Source organism: Bombina bombina, chromosome 7, assembly GCF_027579735.1.
Source record: "Bombina bombina isolate aBomBom1 chromosome 7, aBomBom1.pri, whole genome shotgun sequence".
Lineage (NCBI taxonomy): Eukaryota > Metazoa > Chordata > Amphibia > Anura > Bombinatoridae > Bombina > Bombina bombina.
Window position 1 is genome coordinate 48356599 of NC_069505.1, and position 23906 is coordinate 48380504.

The 23906-nt window shown below is 41.7% G+C and overlaps 1 protein-coding gene across 1 annotated transcript in view; it reads left to right on the plus strand.

Annotated features, from left to right (window-relative positions):
• GNG3 (G protein subunit gamma 3) overlaps window positions 1-14484 on the plus strand; it is a 106331-nt gene extending 91847 nt beyond the window's left edge. The window contains exon 3 of the mRNA XM_053720081.1: window positions 14023-14484. Coding sequence (XP_053576056.1) covers window positions 14023-14151 — 129 coding nt within the window. The 3' untranslated portion in view covers window positions 14152-14484. The remainder of the gene's footprint in view (window positions 1-14022) is intronic.
• Window positions 14485-23906: the final 9422 nt, after the last annotated feature.

Here is a 23906-nt window from a genome sequence, read left to right on the forward strand (position 1 = left end):
TTCAGACCAATCCTGGACTTAAAGATCCTAAACAAATTCCTAAGAGTTCCATCGTTCAAGATGGAGACTATTCGGACAATTTTACCTATGATCCAAGAGGGTCAGTACATGACCACTGTAGATTTAAAAGATGCTTACCTTCACATACCGATTCACAAAGATCATTATCGGTACCTAAGGTTTGCCTTCCTAGACAGGCATTACCAGTTTGTGGCTCTTCCATTCGGATTGGCTACAGCTCCAAGAATCTTCACAAAGGTTCTGGGTGCTCTTCTGGCGGTTCTAAGACCGCGGGGAATCTCGGTAGCTCCATACCTAGACGACATTCTGATACAAGCTTCAAGCTTTCAAACTGCCAAGTCTCATACAGAGTTAGTGCTGGCATTTCTAAGGTCACATGGATGGAAGGTGAACGAAAAGAAAAGTTCACTCGTTCCACTCACAAGAGTTCCCTTCCTGGGGACTCTTATAGATTCTGTAGAAATGAAGATTTACCTGACAGAGGACAGGCTAACAAGACTTCAAAGTGCTTGCCGCACCCTTCATTCCATTCAACACCCGTCAGTGGCTCAATGCATGGAGGTAATCGGCTTAATGGTAGCGGCAATGGACATAGTACCCTTTGCACGCTTACACCTCAGACCACTGCAACTGTGCATGCTAAGTCAGTGGAATGGGGATTACTCAGACTTATCCCCTTCTCTGAATCTGGATCAAGAGACCAGAAATTCTCTTCTATGGTGGCTTTCTCGGCCACATCTGTCCAGGGGGATGCCATTCAGCAGACCAGACTGGACAATTGTAACAACAGACGCCAGCCTTCTAGGTTGGGGTGCCGTCTGGAATTCTCTGAAGGCTCAGGGACAATGGAGTCAGGAGGAGAGTCTCCTGCCAATAAACATTCTGGAATTGAGAGCAGTTCTCAATGCCCTCCTGGCTTGGCCCCAGTTGACAACTCGGGGGTTCATCAGGTTTCAGTCGGACAACATCACGACTGTAGCTTACATCAACCATCAGGGAGGGACAAGAAGCTCCCTAGCTATGATGGAAGTATCAAAGATAATTCGCTGGGCAGAGTCTCACTCTTGCCACCTGTCAGCAATCCACATCCCGGGAGTGGAGAACTGGGAGGCGGATTTCCTAAGTCGTCAGACTTTTCATCCGGGGGAGTGGGAACTTCATCCGGAGGTCTTTGCCCAAATACTTCGACGTTGGGGCAAACCAGAGATAGATCTCATGGCGTCTCGACATAACGCCAAGCTTCCTCGTTACAGGTCCAGATCCAGGGATCCAGTAGCAGTCCTGATAGATGCTCTGACAGCACCTTGGGACTTCAGGATGGCTTACGTGTTTCCACCCTTCCCGTTGCTTCCTCGATTGATTGCCGGAATCAAACAAGAGAGAGCATCAGTGATTCTAATAGCACCTGCGTGGCCACGCAGGACTTGGTATGCAGACCTGGTGGACATGTCATCCTGTCCACCTTGGTCTCTACCTCTGAAACAGGACCTTCTGATACAGGGTCCCTTCAAACATCAGAATCTAACTACTCTGAAGCTGACTGCTTGGAAATTGAACGCTTGATTTTATCAAGACGTGGGTTTTCTGAGTCAGTTATTGATACCTTAATACAGGCTAGGAAACCTGTTACCAGAAAGATTTACCATAAGATATGGCGTAAATACCTATATTGGTGTGAATCCAAAGGTTACTCTTGGAGTAAGGTTAGGATTCCTAGGATATTGTCTTTTCTACAAGAAGGTTTAGAAAAGGGTTTATCTGCTAGTTCATTAAAGGGACAGATCTCAGCTCTGTCCATTCTGTTACACAAAAGTCTGTCAGAAGTTCCTGACGTCCAGGCTTTTTGTCAGGCTTTGGCCAGGATTAAGCCTGTGTTTAAAACTGTTGCTCCACCATGGAGTTTAAACCTTGTTCTTAATGTTTTACAGGGCGTTCCGTTTGAACCCCTTCATTCCATTGATATAAAGTTGTTATCTTGGAAAGTTCTATTTTTAATGGCTATTTCCTCGGCTCGAAGAGTCTCTGAATTATCAGCCTTACATTGTGATTCTCCTTATTTGATTTTTCATTCGGATAAGGTAGTCCTGCGTACTAAACCTGGGTTCTTACCTAAGGTAGTTACTAACAGGAATATCAATCAAGAGATTGTTGTTCCTTCTTTATGCCCAAATCCTTCTTCAAAGAAGGAACGTCTACTGCACAACCTGGATGTAGTCCGTGCTCTAAAATTTTACTTACAGGCAACTAAGGAATTTCGACAAACGTCTTCTCTGTTTGTCATTTACTCTGGGCAGAGGAGAGGTCAAAAAGCTTCCGCTACCTCTCTTTCTTTTTGGCTTCGTAGCATAATTCGTTTAGCTTATGAGACTGCTGGACAGCAGCCTCCTGAAAGAATTACAGCTCATTCTACTAGAGCTGTGGCTTCCACTTGGGCCTTCAAGAATGAGGCCTCTGTTGAACAGATTTGCAAGGCTGCAACTTGGTCTTCGCTTCATACTTTTTCCAAATTTTACAAATTTGACACTTTTGCTTCATCGGAGGCTATTTTTGGGAGAAAGGTTCTTCAGGCAGTGGTTCCTTCTGTATAAAGAGCCTGCCTATCCCTCCCGTCATCCGTGTACTTTTGCTTTGGTATTGGTATCCCAGAAGTAATGATGACCCGTGGACTGATCACACTTAACAGAAGAAAACATAATTTATGCTTACCTGATAAATTCCTTTCTTCTGTAGTGTGATCAGTCCACGGCCCGCCCTGTTTTTAAGGCAGGTAAATATTTTTTAATTTATACTCCAGTCACCACTTCACCCTTGGCTTTTCCTTTCTCGTTGGTCCTTGGTCGAATGACTGGGAGTGACGTAGAGGGGAGGAGCTATATGCAGCTCTGCTGGGTGAATCCTCTTGCACTTCTGGGATATTACTCCTCCCCAACAGGAAGTGCAAGAGGATTCACCCAGCAGAGCTGCATATAGCTCCTCCCCTCTACGTCACTCCCAGTCATTCTCTTGCACCCAACGACTAGATAGGATGTGTGAGAGGACTATGGTGATTATACTTAGTTTTATATCTTCAATCAAAAGTTTGTTATTTTAAAATAGCACCGGAGTGTGTTATTATCTCTCTGGCAGAGTTTGAAGAAGAATCTACCAGAGTTTTTGTTATGATTTTAGCCGGAGTAGTTAAGATCATATTGCTGTTTCTCGGCCATCTGAGGAGAGGTAAACTTCAGATCAGGGGACAGCGGGCAGATGAATCTGCATAGAGGTATGTAGCAGTTTTTATTTTCTGACAATGGAATTGATGAGAAAATCCTGCCATACCGATATAATGTCATGTATGTATACTTTACACTTCAGTATTCTGGGGAATGGTACTTCACTAGAATTACACTGTAAGAAATACATAAAGCTGTTTAATAACTAGAGATTATGTTTAACGTTTTTGCTGGAATGTAAAATCGTTTTCATTTACTGAGGTACTGAGTGAATAAATGTTTGGGCACTATTTTTCCACTTGGCAGTTGCTTAATCTGTTTTCTGACAGTTTCTGTTCTCCCTCACTGCTGTGTGTGAGGGGGAGGGGACGTTTTTTGGCGCTTTTACTACGCATCAAATATTTCAGTCAGCAACTCATTGTATTCCCTGCATGATCCGGTTCATCTCTACAGAGCTCAGGGGTCTTCAAAACTTATTTTGAGGGAGGTAATTTCTCTCAGCAGAGCTGTGAGAATTATAGTTTGACTGAGATAAAAAACGTTTATTCTGTAATTTGTTTCCTGCTTTCAGAATTTGTTATCTTTGCTAATGGGATTAAACCTTTGCTAAAGTTGTGTTATTTACAAGGATTGAGGCTATAACTGTTTCAATTTATTAATTTTCAACTGTCATAGATCTTCTGTGCTTCTTAAAGGCACAGTACGTTTTAATATTATTCTAATTGAATTGTATTTCCAAGTTACAAGTTTATTTGCTAGTGTGTTAAACATGTCTGATTCAGAGGATGATACCTGTGTCATTTGTTGCAATGCCAAAGTGGAGCCCAATAGAAATTTATGTACTAACTGTATTGATGCTACTTTAAATAAAAGTCAATCTGTACAAATTGAACAAATTTCACCAAACAACGAGGGGAGAGTTATGCCGACTAACTCGCCTCACGTGTCAGTACCTACATCTCCCGCTCAGAGGGAGGTGCGTGATATTGTAGCGCCGAGTACATCTGGGCGGCCATTACAAATCACATTACAGGATATGGCTACTGTTATGACTGAGGTTTTGGCTAAATTACCAGAACTAAGAGGTAAGCGTGATCACTCTGGGGTGAGAACAGAGTGCGCTGATAATATTAGGGCCATGTCAGACACTGCGTCACAGGTGGCAGAACATGAGGACGGAGAACTTCATTCTGTGGGTGACGGTTCTGATCCAAACAGACTGGATTCAGATATTTCAAATTTTAAATTTAAACTGGAAAACCTCCGTGTATTACTAGGGGAGGTGTTAGCGGCTCTGAATGATTGTAACACAGTTGCAATACCAGAGAAAATGTGTAGGTTGGATAAATATTTTGCGGTACCGACGAGTACTGAGGTTTTTCCTATACCTAAGAGACTTACTGAAATTGTTACTAAGGAGTGGGATAGACCCGGTGTGCCGTTCTCACCCCCTCCGATATTTAGAAAAATGTTTCCAATAGACGCCACCACAAGGGACTTATGGCAAACGGTCCCTAAGGTGGAGGGAGCAGTTTCTACCTTAGCTAAGCGTACCACTATCCCGGTGGAGGATAGCTGTGCTTTTTCAGATCCAATGGATAAAAAATTAGAGGGTTACCTTAAGAAAATGTTTGTTCAACAAGGTTTTATATTGCAACCCCTTGCATGCATTGCGCCGATCACGGCTGCAGCGGCATTCTGGATTGAGTCTCTGGAAGAGAACATTGGTTCAGCTACTCTGGACGACATTACGGACAGGCTTAGAGTCCTTAAACTAGCTAATTCATTCATTTCGGAGGCCGTAGTACATCTTACTAAACTTACGGCGAAGAATTCAGGATTCGCCATTCAGGCACGCAGGGCGCTGTGGCTAAAATCCTGGTCAGCTGATGTTACTTCTAAGTCTAAATTGCTTAATATACCTTTCAAAGGGCAGACCTTATTCGGGCCCGGGTTGAAAGAGATTATCGCTGACATTACAGGAGGTAAAGGCCATGCCCTGCCTCAGGACAAAGCCAAAGCCAAGACTAGACAGTCTAATTTTCGTTCCTTTCGTAATTTCAAAGCAGGAGCAGCATCAACTTCCTCTGCACCAAAACAGGAAGGAGCTGTTGCTCGCTACAGACAAGGCTGGAAACCTAACCAGTCCTGGAACAAGGGCAAGCAGACTAGGAAACCTGCTGCTGCCCCTAAAACAGCATGAATTGAGGGCCCCCGATCCGGGATCGGATCTAGTGGGGGGCAGACTTTCTCTCTTCGCCCAGGCTTGGGCAAGAGATGTTCAGGATCCCTGGGCGCTAGAGATAATATCTCAGGGATACCTTCTGGACTTCAAATACTCTCCTCCAAGAGAGAGATTTCATCTGTCAAGATTGTCAACAATCCAGACAAAGAAAGAGGCGTTTCTACGCTGCGTACAAGAGCTCTTGTTAATGGGAGTAATCCATCCAGTTCCACGATCGGAACAGGGACAGGGGTTTTACTCAAATCTGTTTGTGGTTCCCAAAAAAGAGGGAACTTTCAGACCAATCCTGGACTTAAAGATCCTAAACAAATTCCTAAGAGTTCCATCGTTCAAGATGGAGACTATTCGGACAATTTTACCTATGATCCAAGAGGGTCAGTACATGACCACTGTAGATTTAAAAGATGCTTACCTTCACATACCGATTCACAAAGATCATTATCGGTACCTAAGGTTTGCCTTCCTAGACAGGCATTACCAGTTTGTGGCTCTTCCATTCGGATTGGCTACAGCTCCAAGAATCTTCACAAAGGTTCTGGGTGCTCTTCTGGCGGTTCTAAGACCGCGGGGAATCTCGGTAGCTCCATACCTAGACGACATTCTGATACAAGCTTCAAGCTTTCAAACTGCCAAGTCTCATACAGAGTTAGTGCTGGCATTTCTAAGGTCACATGGATGGAAGGTGAACGAAAAGAAAAGTTCACTCGTTCCACTCACAAGAGTTCCCTTCCTGGGGACTCTTATAGATTCTGTAGAAATGAAGATTTACCTGACAGAGGACAGGCTAACAAGACTTCAAAGTGCTTGCCGCACCCTTCATTCCATTCAACACCCGTCAGTGGCTCAATGCATGGAGGTAATCGGCTTAATGGTAGCGGCAATGGACATAGTACCCTTTGCACGCTTACACCTCAGACCACTGCAACTGTGCATGCTAAGTCAGTGGAATGGGGATTACTCAGACTTATCCCCTTCTCTGAATCTGGATCAAGAGACCAGAAATTCTCTTCTATGGTGGCTTTCTCGGCCACATCTGTCCAGGGGGATGCCATTCAGCAGACCAGACTGGACAATTGTAACAACAGACGCCAGCCTTCTAGGTTGGGGTGCCGTCTGGAATTCTCTGAAGGCTCAGGGACAATGGAGTCAGGAGGAGAGTCTCCTGCCAATAAACATTCTGGAATTGAGAGCAGTTCTCAATGCCCTCCTGGCTTGGCCCCAGTTGACAACTCGGGGGTTCATCAGGTTTCAGTCGGACAACATCACGACTGTAGCTTACATCAACCATCAGGGAGGGACAAGAAGCTCCCTAGCTATGATGGAAGTATCAAAGATAATTCGCTGGGCAGAGTCTCACTCTTGCCACCTGTCAGCAATCCACATCCCGGGAGTGGAGAACTGGGAGGCGGATTTCCTAAGTCGTCAGACTTTTCATCCGGGGGAGTGGGAACTTCATCCGGAGGTCTTTGCCCAAATACTTCGACGTTGGGGCAAACCAGAGATAGATCTCATGGCGTCTCGACAGAACGCCAAGCTTCCTCGTTACAGGTCCAGATCCAGGGATCCAGTAGCAGTCCTGATAGATGCTCTGACAGCACCTTGGGACTTCAGGATGGCTTACGTGTTTCCACCCTTCCCGTTGCTTCCTCGATTGATTGCCGGAATCAAACAAGAGAGAGCATCAGTGATTCTAATAGCACCTGCGTGACCACGCAGGACTTGGTATGCAGACCTGGTGGACATGTCATCCTGTCCACCTTGGTCTCTACCTCTGAAACAGGACCTTCTGATACAGGGTCCCTTCAAACATCAGAATCTAACTACTCTGAAGCTGACTGCTTGGAAATTGAACGCTTGATTTTATCAAGACGTGGGTTTTCTGAGTCAGTTATTGATACCTTAATACAGGCTAGGAAACCTGTTACCAGAAAGATTTACCATAAGATATGGCGTAAATACCTATATTGGTGTGAATCCAAAGGTTACTCTTGGAGTAAGGTTAGGATTCCTAGGATATTGTCTTTTCTACAAGAAGGTTTAGAAAAGGGTTTATCTGCTAGTTCATTAAAGGGACAGATCTCAGCTCTGTCCATTCTGTTACACAAAAGTCTGTCAGAAGTTCCTGACGTCCAGGCTTTTTGTCAGGCTTTGGCCAGGATTAAGCCTGTGTTTAAAACTGTTGCTCCACCATGGAGTTTAAACCTTGTTCTTAATGTTTTACAGGGCGTTCCGTTTGAACCCCTTCATTCCATTGATATAAAGTTGTTATCTTGGAAAGTTCTATTTTTAATGGCTATTTCCTCGGCTCGAAGAGTCTCTGAATTATCAGCCTTACATTGTGATTCTCCTTATTTGATTTTTCATTCGGATAAGGTAGTCCTGCGTACTAAACCTGGGTTCTTACCTAAGGTAGTTACTAACAGGAATATCAATCAAGAGATTGTTGTTCCTTCTTTATGCCCAAATCCTTCTTCAAAGAAGGAACGTCTACTGCACAACCTGGATGTAGTCCGTGCTCTAAAATTTTACTTACAGGCAACTAAGGAATTTCGACAAACGTCTTCTCTGTTTGTCATTTACTCTGGGCAGAGGAGAGGTCAAAAAGCTTCCGCTACCTCTCTTTCTTTTTGGCTTCGTAGCATAATTCGTTTAGCTTATGAGACTGCTGGACAGCAGCCTCCTGAAAGAATTACAGCTCATTCTACTAGAGCTGTGGCTTCCACTTGGGCCTTCAAGAATGAGGCCTCTGTTGAACAGATTTGCAAGGCTGCAACTTGGTCTTCGCTTCATACTTTTTCCAAATTTTACAAATTTGACACTTTTGCTTCATCGGAGGCTATTTTTGGGAGAAAGGTTCTTCAGGCAGTGGTTCCTTCTGTATAAAGAGCCTGCCTATCCCTCCCGTCATCCGTGTACTTTTGCTTTGGTATTGGTATCCCAGAAGTAATGATGACCCGTGGACTGATCACACTTAACAGAAGAAAACATAATTTATGCTTACCTGATAAATTCCTTTCTTCTGTAGTGTGATCAGTCCACGGCCCGCCCTGTTTTTAAGGCAGGTAAATATTTTTTAATTTATACTCCAGTTACCACTTCACCCTTGGCTTTTCCTTTCTCGTTGGTCCTTGGTCGAATGACTGGGAGTGACGTAGAGGGGAGGAGCTATATGCAGCTCTGCTGGGTGAATCCTCTTGCACTTCCTGTTGGGGAGGAGTAATATCCCAGAAGTAATGATGACCCGTGGACTGATCACACTACAGAAGAAAGGAATTTATCAGGTAAGCATAAATTATGTTTTTCTATGTTCACCTTCCATCCGTGTGATCTGAGAAAGGCCAGAACGATGTCTGTATGAGCCTTTGCCTTTGATAGGGACGACGCTTGTATAAGAATGTCGTCCAAGTAAGGTACTACTGCAATTCCCCTCGGTCTTAGAACCGCTAGAAGGGAACCTAGTACCTTTGTGAAAATCCTTGGAGCAGTGGCTAACCCGAATGGGAGGGCCACAAACTGGTAATGTTTTTCCAGAAAGGCGAACCTTAGGAACTGATGTTCTTTGTGGATAGGAATATGTAGGTACGCATCCTTTAGATCCACGGTAGTCATAAATTGACATTCCTGGATAGTCGGTAGAATCGTTCGAATGGTTTCCATCTTGAACGATGGTACCCTGAGAAATTTGTTTAGGATCTTCAAATCCAAAATTGGTCTGAAAGTTCCCTCTTTTTTGGGAACTACGAACAGATTGGAATAAAATCCCATTCCCTGTTCCTTTATTGGAACTGGGTGTATCACTCCCATCTTTAACAGGTCTTCTACACAATGTAAGAACGCCTGTCTCTTTATTTGGTTTGAGGATAAGTGAGATATGTGGAACCTTCCCCTTGGGGGTAGTTCCCTGAATTCCAGGAGATAACCCTGAGAAACTATTTCTAGCGCCCAGGGATCCTGAACATCTCTTGCCCAAGCCTGAGCAAAGAGAGAGAGTCTGCCCCCTACTAGATCCGGTCCCGGATCGGGGGCTACTCCTTCATGCTGTTTTGTTAGCAGCAGCAGGCTTCTTGGCCTGCTTACCCTTGTTCCAGCCTTGCATCGGTTTCCAGGCTGGTTTGGGTTGTGAGGCATTACCCTCTTGCTTAGAGGATGCAGAATTAGAGGCCGGTCCGTTCCTGAAATTGCGAAAGGAACGAAAATTAGACTTATTCTTGGCCTTGAAAGGCCTATCTTGTGGAAGGGCGTGGCCCTTTCCCCCAGTGATGTCTGAAATAATCTTTCAATTCTGGTCCAAATAGAGAGTTTTACCTTTGAAAGGGATGTTAAGCAATTTTGTCTTGGATGACACATCCGCTGACCAAGACTTTAGCCAAAGCGCTCTGCGCGCCACGATTGCAAACCCTGAATTATCTAAAATAAGAGTTAGCCAACTTAAGTGCGTGAACTCTGTCCATAACCTCCTCATATGGAGTCTCTCTACTAAGCGAGTTTTCTAGTTCCTCGAACCAGAACCACGCTGCTGTAGTGACAGGAACAATGCACGAAATGGGTTGTAGAAGGTAACCTTGCTGAACAAAAATCTTTTTAAGCAAACCCTCCAATTTTTTATCCATAGGATCTTTGAAAGCACAACTATCCTCGATAGGAATAGTAGTGCGTTTGTTTAGAGTAGAAACTGCCCCCTCGACCTTAGGGACTGTCTGCCATAAGTCCTTTCTGGGGTCGACCATAGGAAATAATTTCTTAAATATAGGGGGGGGGGGAACAAAAGGTATGCCGGGCTTATCCCACTCCTTATTCACTATGTCCGCCACCCGCTTGGGTATAGGAAAAGCGTCGGGGTGCACCGGAACCTCTAGGAACTTGTCCATCTTGCATAATTTCTCTGGAATGACCAAGTTGTCACAATCATCCAGAGTAGATAACACCTCCTTAAGCAGTGCGCGGAGATGTTCTAATTTAAATTTAAATGTCACAACATCAGGTTCAGCTTGTTGAGAAATTTTTCCTGAATCTGAAATTTCCCCATCTGACAAAACCTCCCTCATGGCCACTTCAGATTGGTGTGAGGGTATGACAGAACAATTATCATCAGCGCCCTGCTCTTCAGTGTTTAAAACAGAGCAATCGCGCTTTCTCTGATATGTAGGCATTTTGGATAAAATATTTGCTATGGAGTTATCCATTACAGCCGTTAATTGTTGCATGGTAATAAGCATTGGCGCGCTAGATGTACTAGGGGCCTCCTGCGTGGGCAAAACTGGTGTAGACACAGTAGGGGATGATGTAGTATCATGTTTACTCCCCTCATCTGAGGAATTATCTTGGGCAATTTCATTATCTGTGGCAGTACTGTCCTTACTTTGTTTGGACGCAATGGCACAATTATCACACAAATTTAAATGGGGAGACACATTGGCTTTCATACATATAGAACATAGCTTATCCGAAGGCACAGACATGTTAAACAGGCTTAAACTTGTCAATAAAGCACAAAAAACGTTTTAAAACAAAACCGTTACTGTCTCTTTAAATTTTAAACAGAAAACACTTTATTACTGAATATGTGAAAAAGTATGAAGGAATTGTTCAAAAATTTAAAGCATTAAGAGTATTGCACACCAAATTTCAGAGCTTTAACCCTTAAAATAACGGAACCGGAGCCGTTTACAAATTTAACCCTTATACAGTCCCAGCTATAGCCTTTGCTGAGACCCAACCAAGCCCAGAGGGGAATACGATACCAAGTGACGCCTTCTAGAAACTTTTCCAGCAACTTTCAGATCCTCACACATGCATCTGCATGTCCTGCTCTCAAAAAACAACTGCGCAGTAATGGCGCGAAAATGAGGCTCTGCCTACAACTAGGAAGGCCCCCTGACTGGAAAAGGTGTCTAACATAGTGCCTGCCGTTTAATAAACGTTCCCCAAGTTTATAAAATGTGAAATATCAGCCTAAACATGAATAAAATGCCCAAATAAAGCAATCGATTTAGCCCATAAAAGTGTCTACCAGTTTTATAGCCCATATTAAGCCCTTTATTCTGTTTGTTTGACTAAGAAAATGGCTTACCGGTCCCCATGAGGGGAAATGACAGCCTTCCAGCATTACATGGTCTTGTTAGAAATATGGCTAGTCATACCTTAAGCAGAAAAGTCTGCTAACTGTTTCCCCCAACTGAAGTTACTTCATCTCAACAGTCCTATGTGGAAACAGCAATCGATTTTAGTTACTGTCTGCTAAAATCATCTTCCTCTCACAAACAGAAATCTTCATCCTTTTCTGTTTCAGAGTAAATAGTACATACCAGCACTATTTTGAAATAACAAACACTTGATAGAAGAATAAAAACTACATTTAAACACCAAAAAACTCTTAACCATCTCCGTGGAGATGTTGCCTGTGCAACGGCAAAGAGAATGACTGGGGTGGGCGGAGCCTAGGAGGGACTATATGGCCAGCTTTGCTGGGACTCTTTGCCATTTCCTGTTGGGGAAGAGATATCCCACAAGTAAGGATGACGCCGTGGACCGGACACACCAATGTTGGAGAAATCTTTCATTTTTACATAGAGATGTTCAGGTGATATTTTCTATTCAGCTTTTTACAGCTATGCTGCATCACTTTCAAGTGTTTCAACATTGGGATATCATATCCCTTTAATGGCAGAGTTAAAAGATTTCAATGAAATGTTAAAAAAGCATGGGAAATACAAAATTCACCCTTACACAAACATAATGTAATAGAATAAAATATATTCTTTGAGTGTAATTTCAGAATGTCCACTATTTTTAAAAGGGACATTAAAGTCAAAAATGTTATTTTATTGATTCCGATACAGCAGCGGTTTTAAAGAGAATTTCAAATTTATTTCAAGTCTTAAAGGGACAGTAAACATTGGTAAAAATATTTACTTCACATAGTACAGAATTATATAACATTATTGTCCCTTTAAACTGTACACACTCTTTTTCTATGCACACTTTGAGGCACCAGCTACTACTGCGCATGTGTATGAGTTCACATATGGGTCTGCGTTGTGCTGATTGGGGACCAGCAAAAGGAATAAAACCTTCCAAGAAAGCAGCTTAAAGGAATATGAAACCCAATTTTTTTTATTTCATGATTCAGATAGAGCAGCAATTTTAAGCAACTTTCTAATTTACTCCTATTATAAAATTTTCTTCGTTCTCTTGGTATCTTTATTTGAAAAAAGCTTAGGAGCCTTCCCATTTTTGGTTCAGCACCTGGGTAGTGCTACATTTAGCCACCAATCAGCAAGAGCTACCCGGGTGCTGAACCAAAAATGGGCCGGCTCCTAAACTTACATCCCTGCTTTTCAAATAAAGATACCAAGAAAACAAAGGGGGAAAAGAAAAAATATTGATAATAGGAGTAAATTATTAAGTTGTTAAAAATTGCTGCTCTATCTGAATCATGAAAGAAAAAAAAATGGGTTTCATATCCCTTTAAGTAAATTTTGAAATGTGAAATCTGTTGCTCATTAATTGCTTTTAGATTGTCTTTTGAAGGGACAGGAAACCCCAAAATGTCCTTTCATGATTTAGATAGAACATTCAATTTTAAGCAACTTTCCAATTTACTTTCATTATCAAATGTGCCTTGTTATCTTGTTATCCTTTGCTGAAGGAACAGCATTGCACTACTAGCACCAAGATGAAATCATCTAGTCAGCCAATCGCAATAGACAAATGTGTGCAGGCACCAATCAGCAGCTAGTTCCCACTAATGTAGGATATGTGCTTATTCTTTTTCAACAAGGGATACCAAAAGAACAAAGCACATTTGAAAATAGAAATTACATTTCAATGTGTCTTAAAATGACATGCTCTATCGGAATCATGCCAGTTTAATTTTGACTTCCCTATCCCTTTATTTGGGCAATACTACTGTATTTAAAGCTTAAAATCCTGGCATTAATGTAAGTTTTTGGCATTTAAAGGGCCATTGTAGTTGAACTAATACCTGCTCGTATTCGTCAGGGCATGCCATTTTAAGATAAGCGACCCTGCCCTCCTTTTGGTGGTTAAAGACAGAGTTGCAGGGTTGTTAGTCTTAAAAAGGACATGCTCTAACAAATTAGATTAATTAAAAAATGTTTGTGTGCTCCTGCTCAACCAATTTACTTTACAATCTTAGTATTTCAAGTCATTGTGGGTACCCGCAAAACTTTCAGATAAATTTGTTCACACAATCCGGTTACAAAACCCAATTCTCAAAAACTCAACGGCATTGAGAGAAATCAACTTATTTTACTGAGCATAAATAAGTCTCTCCCTTTCAGATAAAGCAATCCATAAGGGCCTTGTAATATTGACAAGGCATCTTAAAAAATGTAGCCAGATTCAAGAAGAGCTTTAGAGAATCGCACCCATAATCACCCGAAAAACAGATGAATATAAATACATTGCATGATAGTACAGTTGTCATTGATGTATCCTTTGATCTTGTTGGCTTTCGCAGACCATTTTTCACTGTGTGCGACTATAAATTCAGCTTGCTATCACACTCTCCCTTTATTACAGGTCTCCAAGGCAGCTGCAGATTTAATGACGTTCTGCGACGCTCACGCCTGCGAGGATCCTCTCATTACTCCAGTCCCAACTTCTGAAAATCCATTCAGAGAGAAAAAGTTTTTCTGTGCTCTTCTCTGATCATATCCACACGAAACCATACACACAGGCTTCTCCTCCACGAAGACCAATCCCCATCTCTAGCCTTGTCTCACCTACATTTTCCTCAGTGAAGAAATTTTTTTTTTTATTTCACCTTCTCCTGAGTGGGTGATTAGGAGAAAAACAAAATGTATCTTTGTCCACAAGAACTGGTCTGAAATGCCTCTTTGCTCTTCTATCTTCAAGGAGTTCTTGTAAAACCTCAGTTGCCATTTTCATGCCCTAAATAGGGCATCCCCTGTTTTAATCTCCACATCAGTATTTATTTGTAAATTAATTCTACAGTGATTAATAAAAGTTAACAAGGGATAATCGGGTTTAACCCCAAAAGTGTTTAAATGCATCTAAGCACTGAACTTGTCATTACACACCCAGCAAAGGGTAACATGGTATTAAAAGGGATTAGGAAGAGGAGGGGGCAGCTTGGTAAGGGATAATAGTCTGGAGGAAGATTATATACATTCACACACTGTATATATGTTTTATGTGAATGTATATATTCATATTTTAGTAGGTGGTAACGTATTTTGTCATTTACTGTAATTGCCAGTTGCTGTTACTCGTCCATAATTTAATTTACATGAGTCTTTTGTCGCACCTCGAATGTTCCTGGATGCAGTAGCTCATTCCTGTTTGGAGGTCAACGATATCTGAAAAGAGAAGGAAAGTAGTTACTATTGCACAGACACATCAAACAAAAGACTCTACTCATATAAGGAGATTATACATACAGGTGAAACTCGAAAAATTCGAATATCGTGCAAAAGTTAATTTATTTCACTAATGCAACTTAAAAGGTGAAACTAATATGAGAGACAGACTCATTACATGCAAAGCAAGATATGACAAATCACAGCTTGAACTGTCATAATTGTGATAATGATTTACAGCTCATGAAAACCCCAAATCCACAATCTCAGAAAATTAGAATATTGTGAAAAGGTGCAATATTCTAGGCTCAAAGTGTCCCACTCTAATCAGCTAATTAAGCCATAACACATGCAAAGGGTTCCTGAGCCTTTAAATGGTCTCAGTCTGGTTCAGTAGGAATCACAATCATGGGAAAGACTGCTGACCTGACAGTTGTGCAGAAAACGATCATTGACACCCTCCATAAGGAGGAAAAGCCTAAAAAAAAAAAGTAATTGCAAAAGAAGATGAATGTTCCCAAAGTGCTGTATCAAAGCACATTAATAGAAAGTTGTGTGGAAGAAAAAGGTGCAAAAGCAGCAGGGATGACCGCAGCCTGGAGAGGAATGTCAGGAAAAGGCCATGCAAAAGTGTTGGGGACTTTCACAAGGAGTGGACTGAGGCTGGAGTCAGTGCATCAAGAGCCACCACACACAGACGGATCCTGGACATGGGCTTCAAATGTCATATTCCTCTTGTCAAACCACTCCTGAACAACAAACAAACGTCAGAAGTGTCTTATCTGGATCTCTGAGCAACAGACCAGGTCTGTTTTTCTTTAGCCCAAAGTCCTCTTTTCTGATGAGAGCAAATTTTGCATCTCATTTGGAAACCAAGGACCTAAAGTATGGAGGAAGAATGGAGAGGCACACACTGCAAGATGCTTGAAGTCCAGTGTGAAGTTTCCACAGTCTGTGTTGATTTGGGGAGCCATGTCATCTGCTGGTGTTGGTCCACTGTGCTTCATTAAGTCCAGGGTCAACACAGCCGTCTACCAGGAGATTTTGGAGCACTTCATGCTTCCTTCCGCAGACAAGCTCTATGGGGATACTGACTTCATTTTCCAGCAGGACTTGGAACCTGTCCACACTGCCAAAAGCACCAAAACCTGGTTCAGTGACCGTGGGATTACTGTGCTTGATTGGCCAGCAAACTCGCCTGACCTGAACCCCATAGAGAATCTATGGGGCATTGCCAAGAGAAAGATGAGACATGAGACCGAACAATGCAGAAGAGCTGAAGGCCGCTATTGAAGCATCCTGGTCTTCCATAACACCTCAGCAGTGCCAAAGGCTGATAGCTTCCATGCCACGCCGCATTGAGGCAGTAATTGCTGCAAAAAGGGCCCAAACCAAGTACTGAGTACATACAGTATGCATGCTTATACTTTTCAGAGGTCTGATATTGTTCTATGTACAATCCTTGTTTTATTGATTGCATGTAATATTCTAATTTTCTGAGATTGTGGATTTGGGGTTTTCATGAGCTGTAAGCCATAATCATCACAATTATGACAAATCACAGCTTGAACTATCTTGCTTTGCATGTAATGAGTCTCTCTCATATATTAGTTTCACCTTTTAAGTTGCATTAGTGAAAGAAATTAACTTTTGCACGATATTCAAATTTTTCAAGTTTCACCTGTAAATACAGGTGATAAAATATCACTACAGTTTACTTGTCAGAAGTTAAATGTTACTAGCTTGGGGGGGGGGGGGGGTTTTCCACTCAATATTAAAAAGATAAGAAAAAGTGAATTTTTTTTACTCATCTACGACTAGGGCAAATTTTAAGGTGTGAGCAATGATACTTTTTTAATGGACTAACTATACATTTATAAGATGACAAGCTTTCCTTTTTAATGTCTGAGGCAATACTGACCAATTTGATGGAATTTACAGATTACATCTTAAAACACAGGCTAAAAAGACAGGTGTTACAGAGATCTGAATGCAGGGGGAAGAGGGTGCGTCATAAAAATCATGATGGGGTTTAGGAGAGAGGCAGATAAACCCCTCCTAAACCCCCATCACAAAGTGGAAACTGATCCAGTAAAATGAGCTGTGATTCTCTGAGGCGGGGCCTGACCCCAGGGCCGGACTGGGAAATCAGACCGGCCCAGGAAATTTGTATAGACTGGCCAAGACCCGCCCCCTCCAGCCCAACCAACTATGCCCGGGAGCCTAACCAGACCTCAACCCAAACACGTTTTAACAGGGTTTATAAGTTAACTTTTACACATATGTGCTTCTTTCTCAGTTTGAGCTTACGTAAACAAAAACACACAACTTATTCTTTAGTTCTCTGGTAGACAATTGATAAAACAAAAATACTTTATTAAGTGATACTAAGACTAAAGGAGAGGGGCCCGAAAAGGAGGTTGTGTTGGGGGGGTCCTGGATTCTTGCACTGGGTCATGGAATGGGTTAATTAGGGTTGTGAAAAGATTGACAGGGTCATGAAAAAGTTAAATTACAGGGCCGTGGAAGGGGTTAAACAGGGTAGGTAGTGACGGTTACACATGAGGACCATACGAGTCAGGTGGGTACGGACTTACCGGTTCTGACCATCAGGAAAAGCGATGTTAATATAAAGCCAACACCGGTCTGTAGCTTCATCATAAAGTCACTGAGGTGATGGGAAGCGCGGGCTGAGGGTCTTACAGAGGCCGGGGCTGATGACTCCAGGCAAACTGTGTTGTGGTAGACTAGCAAGTCCGTGTGCAGTAGGGAAGCATAGCTATCTGAGAGGATTGATGCGGGGCGGGCTGCTGGTTTAGGGGCAGGCTCATCTGCATGCTCCCTTATCATTGGTCAGAACGAGAGTCATTACAGAGTACCATATTCTACTGGTATCCACCTTGCATGGGCCGCCATGTATAACAGCGCATATAAACAAAACACAATAGGAAAATATTTATTTAATAAGGAATGGCATTTAGTACCTTTGTGTGACCTGGTAAACTGCTTTACTCACTAGTTTATTTCATTTCAAAGCCCATTGCTTCAAAATCTCTCATCACTCCACACACTTCTGCAGCTACCCCAGCCCAGCCTCTGCCGGCCCACCAGGATTTTTCCCGGTATCCCGACGTCCCAATCCGGCCCTTCCTGACCAGACTCCAAATAAGCCTGATGAACCAAAAGCTTTAACCAGGATGCCAAGGAAATGGCAGAAGCTTTCTGACCTTTCCTAGGACCAGAAAAGACAACAAATAGACTAGAAGTCTTCCTGAAATCTTTATTAGCTTCAACATATTTCAAAGCTCTTACAACATCCAAAGAATGTAAGGATCTATCTAAAGAAATCTTAGGATTAGGACACAAAGAGGGAACAAAAATTTCCCTATTAATGTTGGAATTCACAACTTTAGGTAAAAACTTAAATGAAGTCCGCAAAACTGCCTTATCCTGATGGAAAATCAGAAAAGGAGACTCACAAGAAAGAGCAGATAATTCGGAAACTCTTCTAGCAGAAGAGATTGCCAAAAGGAACAACACTTTCCAAGAAAGTAGTTTAATATCCAAAGAATGCATAGACTCAAAAGGAGGAGCCTGTAAAGCCTTCAAAACCAAATTAAGACTCCAAGGAGGAGAGATTGATTTAATGACAGGCTTGAAACGGACCAAAGCCTGCACAAAACAGTGAATATCAGCAATCTTTCTATGAAATAAAACAGAAAGAGCAGAGATTTGTCCCTTCAAGGAACTTGCAGACAAACCTTTATCCAAACCATCCTAAAGAAACTGTAAAATTCTAGGAATTCCAAAAGAATGCCAGGATAATTTATGAAAACACCATGAAATTTAATAAAATTTAATAAATCTTCCTAGAAACAGATTTATGAGCCTGTAACATAGTATCAAATCACTGAGTCAGAGAAACCTCTATGACTAAGCGTTCAATTTCCATACCTTCAAATTTAATAATTTGAGATCCTGATAGAAACACGGTCCTTGAGACAGAAGGTCTGGTCTTAACGGAAGTAGCCAAGGTTGGCAACTGGACATCCAGACAAGATCCGCATACCAAAACCTGTGAGGCCATGCTGGTGCTACCAGAAACACAAACGATTGTTCCATGATGATCTTGGAGATCACTCTTGGAAGAAGCACTAGAGGTGGAAAGATATAAGCAGGTTGGTAAAACCAAGGAACTGCTAACGCATCCACCGACTCCACCTGAGGATCCCTGGACCTGGACAAGTACCAGGGAAGTTTCTTATTTAGATGGGAAGCCATCAGATCTATTTCTGGAAGACCCCACATCTGAAAAAAAACACATCTGGATGGAGAGACCACTCCCCCGAATGTAAATGCTTATGGCTGAGATAATCCGCTTCCCAATTGTCTACACCTGGGATATGTACTGCAGAAATTAGACAAGAGCTGGATTCCGCCCAAGAAAGTATCCAAGATACTTCTTTCATAGTTAAGGGACTGTGAGTCCCACCCTGATGATGGACATATGCCACAGTTGTGATATTATCTGTCTGAAAACGAATGGTTCTCTCTTCAACAGAGGCCAAACCTGAAGAGCCCTGAAAATAGCACGGAGTTCAAAAATATTGATTAGTAACCTCGCCTCTTGAGATTTGCATACCCCTTGTGCTGTCAAAAATCCCCAGACAGCTCCCCAACCTGAAAGACTTGAATCTGTTGTGATTACAGTCCAGGTTGGACAACCAAAACAGGCCGCTTGAAATATACGATTGTGATCTAACCACCAAGTTAGAGAGAGTCGAACATTGGGATTTAAGGATATTAATTGTGATATCCTTGTATAATCCCTGCACCACTGATTCAGCATACAAAGCTGAAGAGGTCTCATATGAAAACGAGCAAAGGGGATCGCTTCCGATGCTGCAGTCATGAGACCTAAAACTTCCATGCACATAGCCACTGAAGGGAATGATTGAGACTGAAGGTTTTCAACAAGCTGAAACCAATTTTATTAGTCTCTTGTCTGTTAAAGACAGAGTCATGGACACTGAATCTGGAAACCTAAAAAGGTGACCCTTGTTTGAGGAATCAAGGAACTTTTTGGTAAATTGATCCTCCAACCATGTCTTTGAAGAAACAACACTAGTTGATTTGTGTGAGATTCAGCAGAATGTAAAGACTGAGATAGTACCAAGATATTGTCCAAATAAGGAAACACCGCAATACCCTGTTCTCTGATTATAGAGAGTAGGGCACCGAGAACTTTTGAAAACATTCTTGGAGCTGTCGCTAGGCCAAATGGAAGAGCGACAAATTGGAATATGAAGATATGCATCCTGTAAGTCTATCGTGGACATATAATAACCTTGCTGAATAAAAGGCAGAATAGTCCTTATAGTTAACATTTTGAAAAGTTGGCACTCTTACAAAACGATTCAAAATGTTCAGATCCAGAACTGGCCGGAATTAATTTTTTTTTTTTGGGACAATGAATAGATTTGAATAAAATGAAACTGGTATGATTACCCCTGAAAGCTCTAGATCTGAAACACACTTCAGAAAGGCTGAGCCTTCACTGGATTTCCTGGAACGTGTGAGAAAAAAAAAAAAAAAAAAAAAAAAATCTTCTCACAGGAAGTCTTACTCTGAAACCATTGATTTTGGACAGAATCAGCCCAAATGTTTTGGAAAAATTTTAATCTGCAAGCCCAGCAGCTGAGCTGGAATGAGGGCCGCACCCTCATGTGGACTTGGGGGCTGGCTTTGGTTTCTTAAAAGGCTTGGATTTATTCCAAGTTGAAGGTTTCCAATTGGGACTAAATTCTTTGGGGGAAGGATTGGCTTTCTGTTCCTTATTCTGTCGAAAAGAATGAAAACGATTAGAAGCTTTAGATTTACCCTTAGATCTTTTATCCTGAGGTAAAAAAAAAAAAACCCTTCCTTCCAGTGACAGTTGAAATAATTGAATCCAACAAAGAACCAAATAAATTGTTACCTTGGAAAGAAAGAGATAGTAATCTAGACTTAGATACCATGTCAGCATTCTAATATTTGAGCCACAAAGCGCTTCTAGCTAAAATAGCTAAAAACATAGATTTAACATCAATATGGATATCAAAAATAGCATCACATATAAAATGATAAGCATGTTGAAGCAAGCAAACAACGATAGACAAATCAGAATCTGTTTCCTGTTGCACTAAGCTTTCCAACCAAAAAGTTGATGAAGCTGCAACATCAGTCATGGATATAGCAGGCCTAAGAATGTAGCCAGAAAATAAATAAGCTTTCCTTAGATAAGGATTCAAGTTTCCTATCTAAAGGAACTTTAAAATAAGTACTCTCTCATAGGAATAGTAGTACATTTGGCAAGAGTAGAAATAGAGCCATCAACTTTGGTGATTTTTTCCCAAAACTCCAATCTAACTGCTGGCAAAGGATACAACTTTTTAAACCTAGAAGAAGGAATAAAAGTAGTACCAGGCCTATTCCATTCCTTTGAAATCATATCAGAAATAGCATCAGGAACTGGAAAAACCTCTGGAGTAACCACAGGAGGTTTATAAACAAAATGTAACCATTTAATAGTTTTTGTATCAAGAGGACTAATTTCCTCAATATCCAAAGTAATCAACACCACTTTTAACAAGGAACAAATATACTTCATTTTAAAGCGATAAGAAGATTTGTCAGTGTCAATATCAAAGGTAGGATCTTCTGAATCAGATAGATCCTATATCAGAGGAGGATAATTCAGTATGTTGTCAGTCATTTGAAATTTCATCAACCTTACGAGAAGTTTTAAAAGACCTTTTATGTTTATTAGAAGGTGGAATTGCAGACAAAGCCTTCTGAATCGCATCAGCAATAAAATCTTTTATATTCACAGGAATATCATGTACATTAGATGTTGAAGGAACAACAGGCATTGTACTAGTACTGATGGATACATTCTCTGCATGTAAAAGCCTACCATGACAACTGTTACATACTACAGCTGGAGATATAATCTCCGCTAATTTCCAACTGACACACTTAGCTTTGGTAGAACTGTTATCAGGCAGCAGGGTTCCAACAGTGGTTTCTGAGACAGGATCAGATTGAGACATCTTGCAAATGTAAGAATAAAAAACAACATATAAAGCAAAATGATCAATTTCCTTATATGGCAGTTTCAGGAATGGGAAAAAAAAATGCAAACAGCATAGCCCTCTGAGCATAAAAAAAAGGCAAGAGGAATATAGGAAGTGGGGTTTGAATATTAAAATTATTTGGCGCCAAGAATGACGCACAACGCAATATGAATTTTTTTTGGCGCTAACATCCGGAAATGACGCAACTCACGTCATGTTAGACGCAACCTTGTGCAAGGATACATGGCGTCAACTAAGACACCGGAAATGACGAATTTGCGTCACCTAACGTACCTTCGTGCCAAAAAATTCTCGCACCAAGAATGACGCTATAAATATCAGCATTTTGCGACCTCGCGAGCCTAATTTTGCCTGCGAAAATTAATGAAAAAGTAGTCAATTTGAAGAAAAGACTATGTTTCCCAGTCTTGAAACTGATATAGTCTGCAAAAAGAAATATACATAAACCTGACTCATAGCAAATATAAGTACAATACATATATTTAAAACTTTATATTAATACATAAAGTGCCAAACCATAGCTGAGAGTGTCTTAAGTAATGAAAACATACTTACCAAAAGACATCCATCCACATATAGCAGATAGCCAAACCAGTACTGAAACAGTTATCAGTAGAGGTAATGGAATATGAGAGTATATTGTCGATCTGAAAAGGGAGGTAGGAGATGAATCTCTACGACCGATAACCTTTGAAAAGATTTCACATGAGGAAAATCATAGAATCAGTAGGTGATACTCTTTACATCCCTCTGACAAACACTGTACTCTGAGAGGAATTAGGCTTCAAAATGCTGAGAAGCGCATATCACAGAAGAAAATCAAGCACAAACCTACTTCACCACCTCCATAGGGAGGCAAACGGCTAGATTACGAGTTTTGCGTTATGAGGGGTGCGGTGCTAACTAGCACGTTATTGTCACCGCTCACTTAGCTACAGCGCTGGTATTACAGGTTTTTTATAAACCCGGCGTTAGACAAGAAGTGAGCGTAGAGCAAACTTGTGCTCCATACCGCACTCCAATACCAGCGCTGCTTAAGTCAGCAGTGAGCTGGTTGTACGTGCGCGTGCATGATTTTCCCATAGACAATGGGGAGAACCAGCTGAAAAAAAAGTCTAACAACTGCAATAAAGCAGCGTAAAGCTCAGTAACGCAGCCCCATTGATTCCTATGGGGAAACAGAATTTATGCTTACTTGATAAATTACTTTCTCCAACGGTGTGTCCGGTCCACGGCGTCATCCTTACTTGTGGGATATTCTCCTCCCCAACAGGAAATGGCAAAGAGCCCAGCAAAGCTGGTCACATGATCCCTCCTAGGCTCCGCCTACCCCAGTCATTCGACCGACGTACAGGAGGAAATATGCATAGGAGAAACCATATGATACCGTGGTGACTGTAGTTAGAGAAAATAATTCATCAGACCTGATTAAAAAAACCAGGGCGGGCCGTGGACCGGACACACCGTTGGAGAAAGTAATTTATCAGGTAAGCATAAATTCTGTTTTCTCCAACATAGGTGTGTCCGGTCCACGGCGTCATCCTTACTTGTGGGAACCAATACCAAAGCTTTAGGACACGGATGAAGGGAGGGAGCAAATCAGGTCACCTAAATGGAAGGCACCACGGCTTGCAAAACCTTTCTCCCAAAAATAGCCTCTGAAGAAGCAAAAGTATCAAATTTGTAAAATTTGGCAAAAGTGTGCAGTGAAGACCAAGTCGCTGCCTTACATATCTGGTCAACAGAAGCCTTGTTCTTGAAGGCCCATGTGGAAGCCACAGCCCTAGTGGAATGAGCTGTGATTCTTTCAGGAGGCTGCCGTCCGGCAGTCTCATAAGCCAATCGGATAATGCTTTTAAGCCAAAAAGAAAGAGAGGTAGAAGTTGCCTTTTGACCTCTCCTTTTACCAGAATAAACAACAAACAAAGAAGATGTTTGTCTGAAATCT